The sequence below is a fragment of the Lactuca saligna genome, chromosome 9 (genome assembly GCF_052625555.1).
Source record: "Lactuca saligna cultivar CGN05327 chromosome 9, ASM5262555v1, whole genome shotgun sequence".
NCBI lineage: Eukaryota > Viridiplantae > Streptophyta > Magnoliopsida > Asterales > Asteraceae > Lactuca > Lactuca saligna.
The window spans coordinates 49,513,153-49,528,363 of record NC_136425.1 but is presented as its reverse complement, the minus strand read 5'-3'; the positions used below and the strand labels follow the sequence as shown (position 1 = coordinate 49,528,363).

General features: G+C 34.7%; 2 protein-coding genes and 1 pseudogene across 3 annotated transcripts; 1 reads left to right on the top strand and 2 right to left on the bottom strand.

Annotated features, from left to right (window-relative positions):
• Nucleotides 1-6,084: 6,084 nt before the first annotated feature.
• Nucleotides 6,085-6,729, bottom strand: LOC145017307 (glutaredoxin-C11 pseudogene; annotated as a pseudogene).
• Nucleotides 6,730-9,007: 2,278 nt separating this feature from the next.
• LOC145015467 (monothiol glutaredoxin-S2-like) lies at nucleotides 9,008-10,509 on the top strand. 2 transcript variants are annotated; one of them, XM_078973943.1, is made up of 2 exons: nucleotides 9,008-9,334; nucleotides 10,067-10,509. In XM_078973943.1, exons 1-2 carry the CDS (start codon nucleotides 9,051-9,053, stop codon nucleotides 10,116-10,118), a joined length of 336 nt encoding a protein of 111 aa, XP_078830069.1. In that variant the 5' UTR covers nucleotides 9,008-9,050; the 3' UTR covers nucleotides 10,119-10,509. The 2 variants fall into 2 exon arrangements, with proteins under 2 accessions (XP_078830069.1, XP_078830070.1); XM_078973944.1 differs by lacking the exon at nucleotides 10,067-10,509 and adding an exon at nucleotides 9,464-9,679.
• LOC145015469 (zinc metalloproteinase aureolysin) lies at nucleotides 9,510-10,285 on the bottom strand. The gene is made up of 2 exons (XM_078973945.1): nucleotides 10,146-10,285; nucleotides 9,510-9,828 (listed from the first exon to the last, which is right to left on the bottom strand). The coding sequence occupies exons 1-2, from the start codon at nucleotides 10,199-10,201 to the stop codon at nucleotides 9,639-9,641; spliced, it is 246 nt and encodes an 81-aa protein (XP_078830071.1). The 5' UTR covers nucleotides 10,202-10,285; the 3' UTR covers nucleotides 9,510-9,638.
• Nucleotides 10,510-15,211: the final 4,702 nt, after the last annotated feature.

Here is a 15,211-nt window from a genome sequence, read left to right as displayed (position 1 = left end):
ATGGTTACATCTACTTGATCAAAAATAAGTCAGAAACCTTTGAAAAGTTCAAAGAGTTTAAGCATGAAGTCGAAAATCAATTGGGCAGAAAGATCAAGATACTTAGATCCGATAGAGGCGGGGAGTATCTTAGTACCGAGTTTAACGACTATCTGAAAGAATGTGGGATAGTCTCACAATTGACTCCTCCTAGGACACCACAGTTAAATGGTGTAGCTGAGAGGCGTAATCGAACCTTGTTAGACATGGTTCGTTCTATGATAAGTCGTGCCTCGCTTCCTATTCACTTCTGGGGGTATGCCTTAGAGACAGCTGCCCACATCCTCAATCTTGTCCCTACAAAGAAGGTTGCCAAAACACCTCACGAAATGTGGACAGGGAAAGTTCCCTCGTTAGCACATATTAAAGTCTGGGGTTGTGAAGCTTTCGTAAGGCGAGAGACTCACGACAAGCTAGCAGCTAGAAGTGAGAAATGTGTTTTCATTGGTTACCCAAAGTAGTCTTTTGGATATTTGTTCTACAGACCTAGTGAAAACGTGGTGTTTGTAGCTCGAAGAGGAGTCTTTCTGGAAAGAGAGCTCATGTTCAAAGAGGACAGTGGGAGTACCATTCACCTTGAAGAGATTCAAGAGTCAGCCAATGAAGGAACCTTAGATGACACTAGCACTCAACCAGAGGAAACAGTCCCTGTTGAACCGGTTGATAAATCATTACCGCTTCGAAGATCCACTAGGGTGAGTGTGCCACCTGAGTTGTATGGTTTTCATATTACTTCAGATGGTGACACATTCATAAGTGACAGAACACTGGTAAACTTAGATGAACCAGTCACTTATAAGGAAGCAATGGCAGGCCCAGAGGCTTCCAAGTGGAAAGAAGCAATGGACAGCGAGATTAAGTCCATGTATGACAACCAAGCTTGGAATTTGGTTGATAGTGCACCAGGTTGGAAGACAGTTGGGTGCAAATGGATCTTCAAGAAGAAGACAGACATGGATGGGAATGTGCATACGTTCAAGGCTCGACTGGTTGCAAAAGGTTTCACTCAAACCCCAGGGGTTGACTATGATGAGACTTTTTCGCCGGTGGATAAGATTAAGTCTATTAGGATATTGCTCGCCATAGCTGCCTTTCATGACTATGAGATCTGGCAGATGGATGTCAAGACTGCCTTCCTTAACGGGAAGTTGGTTGAGGATGTTTACATGAGTCAGCCAGAGGGTTTTGTTGATGCAAAGTTTCCCAATAGGGTATGCAAGCTTGAGAAATCCATTTATGGATTGAAACAAGCATCTCGCAGCTGGAATCTTTGCTTCCATGAGAAAGTCAAAGAGTTTGGTTTCTCTAGAAGTGAAGATGAGTTTTGTGTGTATATCAAGGCTAGTGGGAGTATAGTAACTTTTCTGGTGTTATATGTCGATGACATATTACTCATTGGTAACGACGTTCCAACCTTGAATGAAGTTAAGTCTTGGCTTGGAAAGTGTTTTGCCATGAAAGACCTAGGAGAAGCCGCCTATATTCTTGGGATTAGAATATTGAGAGATAGAAAGAAGAGACTAATTGGACTTAGTCAGAGCACATACTTGGATAAGGTACTAAAGAGGTTTAGTATGGAAAATTCCAAGAAGGGAGAGCTACCTATCCAGAGCAATACCAAATTGAGTAAGACTCAATGCCTGAGTACAGATGAGGAAATAGATGACATCAGTCGTGTACCTTATGCTTCCGCTGTCGGATCGATCATGTACGCTATGACATGTACTCGTCCTGATGTGGCATTTGCTTTGAGCATGGTCAGTCGCTATCAGGGAAACCCAGGTAGAGCTCATTGGATAGCCGTGAAGAATATACTCAAGTATTTGCGAAGAACGAAGGACTGGGTCCTTGTACTTGGCGGCAATGATACTTTGAGAGTGGATGGTTACAGTGATGCCAGCTTTCAGACGGATAGAGATAACTTCCGTTCTCAGTCAGGCTGGGTATTCTTATTAAATGGAGGAGCAGTTACTTGGAAGAGTTCCAAGCAAGATACTGTGGCTAATTCTACTTGTGAATCAGAGTACATAGCAGCAAGTGAAGCGTCGAAAGAAGCAGCTTGGTTGAGGAACTTCATCGGGGATCTCGGAGTTATTCCAACCATCCAGGAGCCTATGGAACTGTTCTGCGATAATGAAGGAGCGGTTGCCTTGACAAAGGAACTGAGAGATCATGGTAAAACCAGACATATCGACAGAAAGTACCATTTTATCAGACATAGAGTAGAAGAAGGCCATCTTATAGTGAAGAGGGTATCATCTGAAGATAACCCAGCAGATCCCCTCACAAAGGGTCTGAGTAGGGCTAAGCATATTCAGCATGCTCGGAGCATAAGACTGAAAGATGATATTAGTTTTAGTAGTTAGATTAGTTTTGTTCTGAAACTTGTAACAAAGTAAATGTAATTGACTTTTGGTGATTAAATAATAAAGTATTATTTATAAGTTTGGGTTCTACCTTTTGTCAATTGTTTATTATTGTGTTTCGTTTTTTGCATGTTTTACTTCCCGAATAATAAGATTATTCAAACTCCACAGTCGCTCGTACTTTTGGAAGTAAGTAGTGAATCAAGACTGTCATGAACTGGATTGTAGATTGTCTAAGGATAGACATGGCAATAGATTTTGCTGCAACGTTCATGAGTACTCAGAAATTGAGATTTCAGTATTGGATAAACCCTCGCTCAGAGTATTACTTCATGGAATTCATCACGAGTAATACTGAGACGATAATATCTTATAATCTTGAAACAGAGATATATGAGTTGTAATTTGCAAGTCGGTTATGCATTGGTAATACGAAAACGCATCAGTAACTTGGTGTTATAAAACGTATTATCATGTATGATTTGATGAGTAAAAGATACAAGCATATGAGTCAATGTTTATTCGTTCCTTTTTCCTTAATGGGAAAAAGCGATATCTATGGGCCCCTCGATGATTTGGTGTTGACTTATGTGCTGGGCCCAGCCAGGACTAAATTGATGTGTTCGATTAGAAGTCCTACATCATCACTAATCAGGAATCGGGAAACATAGATTCTGGACAAAGAGGTTGATTGCATTCCATGTCTTTTGTCTAGGGATATCTAGCAGAACGAAGGATTATATGATCACTTATCTTAGGACACGTAACTGACTGGGTCAGAGTTCGACAGCAGCTTTTTGGAAGCTACAATTTGCTGGTCAAATTTAGAAGGCATACTAGCAATTATAGTTATAGACTTATCCAAGTGGGAGACTGTTGGATTAGGTGTCTAAGCCCATAACTATAATTGGTATGTACTTGAATTGATAGCAGCACAGTCCTTTTGGGTTGCCCTCAAACCTAGCAACCGGACAAGGAAATTATGAAAGGAGAGATATTAATTTATTATAAGATTAATAAATTAATATAAATGAATTAATATGTTAAAAGATTAATATATTAATAAGAAATCATTTGGTTTAATTAGTTGTTAGCCAGAAATTAATTAGAATTAATTTTGGGGTTAAAAGAATTAATTATAAGGTGCAGGGACTAGTTTGCAATTATCTAATAGTTGAGTGGAAGGCTCCAGAACCCCCTTGGATAAGGGTGGACGAAAACTTTAGGGGAAACCCTAATAATTTCGTCCATAGGGGCTTGGATAAGGCCATTGGGTTTGCTTAGGCCCTAAGCAAAGGATAACTAGGGTTTTCCTAAACCCTAGATCCCTCAGCTATATAAGGAGCCTCCTGGTTCATGTTTTGGTCACTGTTTTCTTTGGAAGAAACCCTAAGGGCCGAAATTTTGCATACTCCCTCTTCCCTCTCTCCTCTAATTTCCTTCTTGCTAGTTTGGGTGTGATTCCATTAGAGGCATTACACTTGTGGTGCTAAGCTTCCAAGAAGATCAAGATCAAGGGAATCATCAATTGTTTACTATAACAATTGAAAGGTATGTAATTACTAAACCCTAGTTTGTAGATTTCGATTATAGCCTCTCTCCTCTAAGGTTCTTGTTTTGCAATTCAAAGTTGTATGTTCAATAGATAAAACATAGATCCAAAGTAGGTTGCATGTGAACTTAGGAATTGTTTTCTAGTTTATTTGTTTTACCTAAAACCCATCACAAATATGGTTGCAAGTCCTCTTGCAAGCTCTAAGACTCCACCAAATCGCAGATCTAAATGATATAAGACTCAAAGGACCATTTGAATCCATAAAGTTTCTAATATTATGGATTTACTCCACTCTAACCAAGTCAAAACATAAGAAAATGAACCAAAAGCCTAGATCTAGCCATGCAATGCAATAAAGCTTGAGTCTTGATACCTACAATGGTTCAAACAAGATGAAAGCTGATGATGATGATGATCCTATGCAACTTCTTTCCCAATATACTTCTTCTCTCCTTTCCTTCCTTTCGACAAGCAAAATATTCAATAACTCAAGATGACGTAAAAACTAGGGTTTCCAAAGGCTTAGAGGGTGAGAGAGACTGAGGATTGTTAACCTTAGCCTCTCATTCCCTTAAATAGCCTAAAACTTGGGTTTGTGGTCATTAAGCCACGCTCACGTCGTGACAACTTATGCATCACATCATAAGACTCTAAAATACGGGTCAATGGTCACTCATGATGTGAACCCCTCCCCCCTAAAACAAATTATGTCGTGAGGACCCTCACAATGCAAAATTGAAAGAATTTAGTACCTTAGGGTTCTAGTTGTTACATAAGAAATCATCTCACACAGACGACCACCTTCCGATACAACTACTAAAACCCAATCTTAGCGAAAACCGCATACCCTGGTGAAGAACGAATCTTAACACACCGCCCCTTTAACCAACAAAGAGAAAGTTCTACTACTTTGTTTGTATCTTATAACCTTATACCATGCCCGACTTCCAGACAAACAAAATCACTCAAACCACAACCAAACTGACTCTAATCGATAACCCAACCGACCAAAGCCCCTCAGACCCTGCATTATCTCACTAGAATAGGATCCCCGACCATTCGGCGATGCCAGCAACCTTGCACTCGAATACGAAGGTGACTCCCAACATGGGTCTCAACCACTGATGCTGAATCAACATATACATCACATTCCACTAACCAAAAATTCGTAGACCCGATCTAACTGAGATCTTCCTAGTTGCAGGATGACCTACTAAAAGATTGAAATGCAGAAACCATGACTGATTGTTGAAGATGTCCCTCTCACACACGGTTACCCACGAGACTCTAACCAAGAGTCTAACTAACAAAGGCTATCCGAGCCTGACCTTCATCATGGCTCCAACGATATACTTTGTTGCCCATACACCCATTAATCTAACTATAAAAACCATGTACTAAAACCGAGAATCATACCCTTGTCATACTCACCCTTAGTACCCGACTAGGATCACTGCCGAAACATGTAGAATGAATTATCCGAGCATCTTCATCGTGGATTCCAACAAATTTCAATATAGAATTCCTGTACAAAAAGACTTCATGTACGCAATTCACTTTCTGCAAAGTCATCATTACCCTATTACTCCCACTAGCGTAATAGTGGTTAATCCAAGAATCTTGCTCCATCCCAGTTCTACAAGCACCTATAAATCCTTCAAGACATTTGCATCGAACTTCAAGTCTGAAGTTTCAAGACCAATACCCAACCATGACAAATACTAATGATTTGAAACAAAAAAGTCTCAATCATATGACTACCAGGTCCCACCCACATGAGTCATACACTCACTGGTTCATGATACACAGTTATAACATCTAATCCACTAGAACGCTAAAATCACAAAACACATTGATCTTACCATCGATCCATCATTGGCCGGGAGACTCACGACCAACACCACATGCCTTGAGCATATCAAGCCTAGTATGTAATAATCCTCCACGTGAATCCCTATCATCCTAGAACCATATACACTCATAAAATCTAACAAGTGACAAAAATGTAGTTTTTTCCATTCCAAAATGCTTAAATTCGCACTAATTTTATCGATTAGAATAAGTTGGATGCATCACAACACTTGTCTTCGAATTCAAAAAAGATAATAGTAATGCACAAGGTCATAAGACAACCAATATTATATATATAGAAAACCAAAAACGAAAATAAACTCATTTGGAGTTTGACTCCAATACAATATTGTCAACGAAGCCGACAAAAAAGAACGGCTCCTAGACATCGTCTTCAGTATTCTAACAAAACATTAAACCTAGTAAAAGCAATTATTGAGCACACATGTTATACATGTGCTAGAACCATATAGCTCGTGCTTCAATGAGCTTTTGTTTCAAGGACCCGTCAACATGAAGAGAAATAACATCTCTTGCCGAACCTATATATTTACCACCTACAAACACTGCAGGGATGGCCGGATTACAACCAAGCCGCCGTAGGGCCCACTCCATATTGGTATCATGATCAACTTCATGAATCGCAGGACTTGCACCAAGATCATAAAACAACGCTTTGATACTATGACACATACAACACGAGCTTTTCGTGAAAATAACTGCAGCATTCTTGGACGCCAAATCCTTCACCCTATCCATTTATGATTGCTAAAAACTATCAATCAAGGTAAGATTGCTAACTTGTTTAAATTTGAAGTTTGTTTGCATCTTATATAGGCTACACTAAGGGTAAAAGGGAGAATCTAAACCCATTGAAAACTTGTAAAAAATATAAGTTTTTTGTTTTGGATATTTTAATTTTGGAAAAGCATGGTTTGAAGATCTGCTTGAAAACAATGATTTATATTATAAACAAGTCGACATAGGAGGAGCATATATTCTTCAATTTAGTGGAGAAATACTATGTCAATTGTCAAAGGGGGAAATTTTGGAAACGTGTTCCGCTTGCTGACATTTAATAATGTAAACTGTAGTTATTCAGTTGTTATCAAGTAGAATCTATGGATGAGTAGACGACGAATAATGTTCAAGAATCGCAGTAAAGTTATGATGCCTCGTTTATAAGGATGCATTGGCCAATTGTTATGAGCCAATGAGTCTTCTAGATAAGTAACAATCAAGATGAATGTATAATGTTTTGGAAGAAACTCGAATATGATAAAAAAAAATAAAAATAAAAAAATAAAAAAAAAATTGGCATTTGAAGGATTTTTAACAAACCTATGCATGCACGACTCAAACTCTAGAAGATGAAAAGTAACTATAAAATATAAACAAGAGAACATAATTGTAAAGGAAGTCAACAAAAGCTTAACAAAATCATCACTTTTTTGTATCCAAGTTATACAAACATGTTCTTTATCTACATTATCTTCCTTGGGCAAATCTACAATGGATGTAAAGATATTTAAAATACTTTTTAATGCTTGTTTATTTTAAATAGTATGAAGTTTGGAAGATATCTTCGACTCGCTGCAAACATATGGATGTCTTTCAGATAATTAAACTAATCAAAATATACTTCTAATCTTATCCGAACTGATTACCACCCATCTACCCATCTGATGCTTTAAACAACAAGAATCAATTTATGCATATATAATTTAGCTATGATGCTGAAATAAGCATCTCTGTATTCCAAACTTCCATTTTCTTTTATTTTGGGTTTCCTAAACTAAAAGGTTAGGAATCTTGATATGGGGAACATAAAAGGCTACATTATCTCCACCTTTCAAGATGCCAAAAAGGGATTCATCACTAACCTAAACATTTACATGTCATCATGTATCAATAATTTTTAATTTATGTACATGTATGAAAAAAAATTAGGTATGTCATTGATGATCATGAAGTGACTAGAAATAGGGAATATATGAAAAGGCTCCAAAACCATCGAGTATGGCCATCACGCCAAGGGCATGAGGCTGGTGTGGCAACACCACCTCTCCCTCCCTCTTTCTCATCATGGAAGACAACACCACCCCTCCTAAGTGGTGGTGGAGTGAAGTTGTTGATGCGACAATCTCTTCAGGTTTTTTTGGCATCATCTCCATACTAAATAAACTTAAAGGATAAGGTTGTGAAATTAATTATCTTTGTATGGCTGCTTCTTTTTTTAATTAATGGTTTTAATGGGTTAAACAATTAAAGTGGATAATTATATATGGTTATTTTTTTATTGAACCTAAACTAAATGACTTATGTTTAGGGTACTAGCTGAAAAGCTAGTTAGTAGCCTATAAACCAACTGATAAACATAAAGTTTAATAAAACTGGTTGAAATATATAAAATGATATAAAAAACATTTAAAAAAAATTATGTTTTTGTAATTAATTAAAAGTATATTTAAGAAATTTTAAAAAAGTTCTTAAAAAACTAGTTTAAATTGTTTAAAAATAAACTAATTTATATACTTTTTAACCAACATGATTCTATATAAAAAAAAAAAAAAAAAAAAAAAAAAAAAAAAAAAAAAAAAACTAACTTATTAGATAGTTATGACGCACCAAACACAACCTGTGTTTGGAATGCATAAATTAGCTTCTTCTTTTTAGTGTATTGTAATTTAGTGTTAGGTAAGACCACAAAAATTACTTATAAAATAGAAGCTAACTTTTCAAAACTCACCAAAGCCAAAAAAACAAGGTTTGCCTTAGTTTATTAAGACACTAACCCTTTACGTATTTCTATTTTTTCCTCTCAACTCGTGTTAAAATTTATTAATATTGTTGATATTGATGAATGTTGTAGAATTTGTTTTATGGATTGGAATGTATAGTAAATGATGATTAAGTCTCATTAGATGGTTTATTCTGTCCATAAAGATATCGGTAGTTACTCATTCACTAAATTTACTACCCATACATGACTATATGGAGAAAAAGAAGCAGCCCCTCATTCCCTCTTGTGTGCCAATATACAATCCTCCACATTTTCACAACTTTACAAAAAGAAAAGCATCACATCTTAACAAAGCCAAGAATAATCATTAACCAACCGAACCATATTCTTTCTATCATGTTCATCAAATTCGATGTAACAAACATTTTTTTAAAAAATCTTTATATAAAGTTGTGACTTGTCATTAAGGCTTGTGTCAAGAGTTTTCTTGAAGATAATGGCCATGGTTACAAGGGTGGTTGCTGAAAAGCCAGTGGTTATATTCAGTAAAACTTCTTGTTGTATGTGTCACAGCATTAAGACTTTGATTAATAGCTTTGGGTCAAATCCTGTGGTTTATGAGCTAGATGAACATCCTAATGGGCAGCAACTGGAGGATGAGCTGAAAGCATTAGGATGTAAGCCAAGTGTACCAGTTGTGTTTATAGGCCAACAACTGTTAGGTGGTTCGAATATCATGTCACTCCATCTCAAGGGGGAACTAACCCAGCTACTGAAAAGGTAAAGGTAATTGCTATATATTGAGGGGTGTTTTGGCAGATGTTAGCCTATAAAATCTCTCTACTGTTTTCCTAATTGATATATGTATTAAGATCATTCAAAAATGTATCCATGTCAATTTCATTTCAGGCCTTACATAATCTTTCAATCAATCAGTATAAACAATGAACAACAGTGACTAGAAAGCATAATAATCTGATAATTAGTAGCAAGAATCATCTACAGGCAGAATGAAGGATGATGAGAGCTTACTGTTACCCACAAGTATTCTTTGCATCAGAAAATATGAACAAATGATATGTCTTTAATTGATATAATCTTTCAAAAGAGGCCTATTTCTTTCTATGATTGCATTCCTCTTCCAATTCTCTACTGCTTTTTTAACAGTAGAATTGGCTTTTGCAATCTCCTCAGCAGAAAACTTGTGCTCTATAATTCCTAAAGGTCCAGGTTGGAGTACTTTGACCACAGTCTCCATCTCATGCTCAACCTGCCTATGATAATAGAGTTCAAAACCACATCACACATCAGCAATCAAATTTAATCATACATAACTGTTCTTATCTGTTTCATTAAAACTGCATCCGATTAGCTTTTGCATATTGAAATGAAAACAAACCCTAATAAACTACTTTGAAAAACATAATATGAACGTAATCCCCCAAGCAGTAGATTGATCGATAACCTCCAAATTAACGTGTGCAAAGTTATTAACACCTCGCCAATTTACAGCAATAAAGAAACGGTAATTCAAGAAAACAGAAAATTGATGGACACAGAGTAAAACATACACGTTGGAGAGACGAAGTACCTAAAGAATCTGGAGAACGGAAGCGAGCTTCCCAGTCTGCTAAACGAGATCGGCATATCGGAATTTAAAAGTGCGGTCCGGATTATAAACGAAACCAAATGAGAAATTTAATGAAGAACTGATAGCTGAGAAGCCAGAACCACCGCCTTAGATCTTGTGGATCAAATGTTGAAACTGAAAAAAGGGGGAAATGAGAAATTTAATGAAGACTTCAACAATAATGTTTAGGTTTAATTCAGCAAAATCCACATACGCGATCCAGAAGAATTAATTTCAGAGATTTTTTGTTGCGTATATATTTTATGATATGTGTGTATCCGATGCCTAACATTAATGATTAAACGAATACATATCTTCCTCCGTCTCAACTAACCAACAATGTGAGAATATTTTGAATTCTAGGGGGTGTTAGTCTAGAATACCTGAGATTCAGTGACGAATCACGAGCAGATGAGCTTCGGATCTAGCTGACAAATCGCTTCCCCAAACTCGCGATTCCCCGGCTTTGTGAATTGGCGGCCATACAATAAACGTTTTCCGATCTAGAAAGAGGGTCAGGCGGTGTTTGGATTACTTTTTGATCTAAAAAGTTAAAAGAGTAAATTACACGAATAGTCCCTATAGTTTAGAGTAATTTTCATATTTGGTCCCTAATTTATTTTTTAACTCGGAAGGTTTCTATTGCTTGTTTTGATACGCCTTTGGTCCCTGTAACCTAAAAAGACTATTTTCCCTTGATATTTTTCATTTATTTAAACACCCACAATCCTACCTCATCACCTTACCTTACATATCTTATCATTTTTTTCTATTTAAATAATAGTCTTGTTAGCTAAAATAGGGATCAAACGTGTAACAAAAAAATAGTAATGATCAAACGCGTAACAAAAACAAACAGTAGGTACCTTCCGAGTTAAAAAGATAAGTTAAGAACTAAGCGCATAAATTACCGCAAACCATAAGGATCATTCGTGCATTTTACTCAAAGTTAAACTTAATGGAATTTTTTACTTATAGTTTTTCTTCAATTTTTTTTTAATGTGTTTGAATAACTTTGAAGGAGACAAAGGTCAAAAAATCAGAAATCACCAATAAGTTCTTACCTTTTACAACAACTCATTTTTCTTCTTGGAAAAAAGTAAAAAAAACTTTTAAAATTGTCAAACATCTTTCTAGACTTAACTTTTTGAAAAAAACAATAATCCAAAAAGTTATTTTGAAAAGTAATCTCAAACACCCTTTAAGAGAGAGATTGTATTTGTAGATGCAAAAGTAGAGGTGTAATTGGTACAATTTGTTTTTCCTTAAACCGTATACGCTACTAAGTATAATTGGTATAAAAAATTTCTATCGGTATCGTACCAGAAATACTTGTTACTAGTATATTAGGCTATCAACAAGTTTGGTTAGTACAAATTGGTAATAATATATACCGACTTCTTCTAATTTTCTATTGTAAGATTTTAAAATAAAAAATATATAGATTAATTTTGACGTTTAGTAAAAAAATTAGTTACACAGTGCTTTTTGTTTACAAAATAATTCCATTGAAGCAATGTTTTAATTTTATATTTTAAGGTGGTAATAACTATTGAATAACATGACAAAATAACTTATATAACGAGCTTAAAATTGTAAACACTAAACAAAACTAACAATTTAAATATACAATTTTGTTTATATATATATATATATATATATATATATATATATATATATATATATATATATATATATATATATATATATATATATATATATATATCATGGTTGCAGAAATCGGGATTAATCGCTTGACGTTCTCCATCCGTCAAGGATTAAAGTATTAATCGGAAATTTAAGATTAATCGGTCTTGGTGTAATTAATCGGTCAACAAAAGTCAAAAATATCAAAAAAGTCAAAATTTTAAAAATTTAAAACTAAAATTCAAAAAATCAACTTTTTTTACTCAAAAATTTTCAAATATTATACCAAAATATTTGTATTTTTAAAATTTCAAATTATAAAATTTCTTATTTTCTAATTTTGAAGTACTTGTTTTTTTAAGATATATTAATATTTGATTAATTTTAATATTTTATTAATAATTTATGGTCCCCGATTAATCCACGATGAATCCCCGCCAATACCGATTAATCCCCTAACATCAGTCGACCATTAAGCTACAGTCGAATGATTATTACAACATTGATATATATATATATATATATATATTATAACCCGTGAGAAATCATAGTTAGCAAAATAAAAAATATTGATACATCAAACCATAACCATCAATAAAGTATTTTCAACCAGTTATTAACTTACAAAGTTAGGTGATTAGCGGGTAAGTTTATAATTATTGATTTAAATTAATATATAAAAAGGTTTAAAAATATGAACAATGTTATTTACATATAGATTAATAAAAATATATAATGAAATATAAAATTGAACGTTAATCATGAAAATGCAATTGTTATATGATAAAATTAAAATTAGGTTATTGTAAGAAACATACATAAGCACAATAAAATAAAATAGAAATGAAAGTTAAGATTAAAATATGTTTTACTATTAATAAATAAAAGATGCTATAAAAAAATAAAATTATAAAAATTGTTTATAAATGTCAAAAAAATTCTTTATAAAAATTGTTTATAAGTTTTTAAAAACTTGTTTATAGATGTAGACAATAATCATCAAGTTCCAACTTTATAATTTCCAAGTGTAGAACTTTCTTTGAGAATGACTAAAATGTAGGGCAATAATCATTACACATATTAAGACAAATTAGGTGATATTTTTAAGTGAGCTATGCAAAATAAGACAATATTGTTTAATAATGATGCATACTTTCTAATGTGGATATATACTTTATAATGTGGATCCTTAGGATTAGAAGTAAAGACCCTAGAAAATATTTTTAGTAGAAGTTAAATAAACCAAGGGAAGACGTCACACCATGATAAGGTAAAGTACATACGTTTACACCACACATCATTAAAGTACAATGCCCTTATAAGGAAAACATCTTAAGAACAATGCTATAATTTGATAGAATTTTCAGACTATAACGCCTCAATAAAAAAAAAAAGTCTGAAAGTACATTGTTGTAAAAGAAAAAAAAAAGTCCAATCCCTAGAATTTAATAGGTTCAAGAGGATTTTTACCATTTCATTAAATCTATATGAAAACCAATATGTAAAATGCATAAATTTAAAAAAAAAAAAAAAAAAAAAAAAAAAAAAAAAAAAAAGACATATTTTTCCTCATACATTCAATTAATATAGAAAGGCAACAATGTTTAATGAAATGTAAATGTTACCTATTGATGGTATGTGTATGCTTCTACAACTTGACGTAAAATCAACTGAAAAACTATGTAATCAAATATTCCTAACAACTCTATAATAACTTTCTAAGCTCAAAATCTGATCTTTGAATCCATGCGATCGTGATCCATTTCTTCGTGATCAGACTCATCTTGCTCTTCCATCAAGCTTCCTCTCTTTTCATTGATCCTGCAAAACATTCAAATGTAATCTTATCACATTATGTATTACGAATCAATGAATAGGAACTTAATGGAGTTAGATAGTGGATTTTACCTGAAGTAGAGCCAAACGTCTTGACTCTCCCATCTCTTAGATCTCTCAGGTACACTGGGCAGCTTCATCTCCAATACCCCTTCTCTTGGCAATAAAAGCAAATTGACTCTTTTGGAACAGCACACGGAACTACTTTAGACTTTTCCTTTCTCTTATGATCAAACTTTTCGACCATGACATGCATTTTGTTGCCATTTTCTATATCCATAGAGGTCTGGAAGGCAGATCCACCAATCAACCTTGCTTTTCCAGTGCGCCAAATCATTGCTGATTCAGCAGCAACAAGCATATAGGTGAGATCGATGAGGGTCACGTCATGGTTCATCATATAGTACTCTCTTACGAACTCACTATATAAGTCAGGAAGCGACTGAAGAACCCAGTCAACAGCCAGCTCCTCACAGACAATGGATCCCAACATTCTTAACATATCAATGTATGACTTCATCTATAGGATGTGAGCACACACTGACTTTCCTTCTTCATGTTTACTTGCCAAAAGGGCTTGAGTGACTTTGAACTTTTCAAGCCTTTGAACTTGTGGGTTAGGGAGAACAATAGGAGGAGGTGGAGGAAGTGAAGCATGATCTCGTGTTCCTTGATCGAATCGTGGAATATCATTTTCATGTGGAAAGCTTGTTCCACGGGATTTGGGAAGACCATAGTTGTCATACTTTGACATCTAAAAAACGGGAGAAAATTCAAGTTAGTTGATTAATTGAGTCCTCAACAAATCACCCAAATGAGATATTAAGGCTAGGACCCAACACAACCCTCTACAACTTGGGAGAGGGATGTCGTAACCCAAATTGCAGAACATTTGAAGGTAAGTGAATGACGATTTACTAATTTTCCACCATGAAAAACGAAAAGGAGATTAAGTTTTAAATGTATTGAAAAACTCCTAGATCCTTTGAGATTCATTGAACTTTTCGATTTGTGACTGGGATGCCGAAGATCACAAACAGGGTGTGAATAACCATGCAAACTTACATGGTGCCCCCAATGTTATAGTCACCTATTCGATGTGCCGGTTAACCACACACGCTCCACCGAACTATGACAAACATTAAGTCACCCTTTACTACCTTTGCTTAGAACCATTTAGTGTGCCAGTTAACCACACACTCTCCACTAACATCTTTGCAAGGGCACAAAGTGTAATTTCATGGAATTGCATCAATTCACTTTTGCCTAAAGTAACTAATATTGGGAATTTTGTATAAACATTTAGTTAATTTATACTTGATTATACTTTTAATGGAAAGTGTTTGCCATATCCTACCCGTTCGGCTACCGACCCTCCACTAGTCAAGAGTGCGGTGAGTAAGAGTGGATACCCATTCAATAGCCATGTTATAGGCAATTTCCTTAAACACCCCTTATAAACCAGCTTCGTGAATGAGGCCTACTAACGGTAAGACTAGCAGTTTAAGTTATACATATATAATATTAGACTTTTAATGTTATAT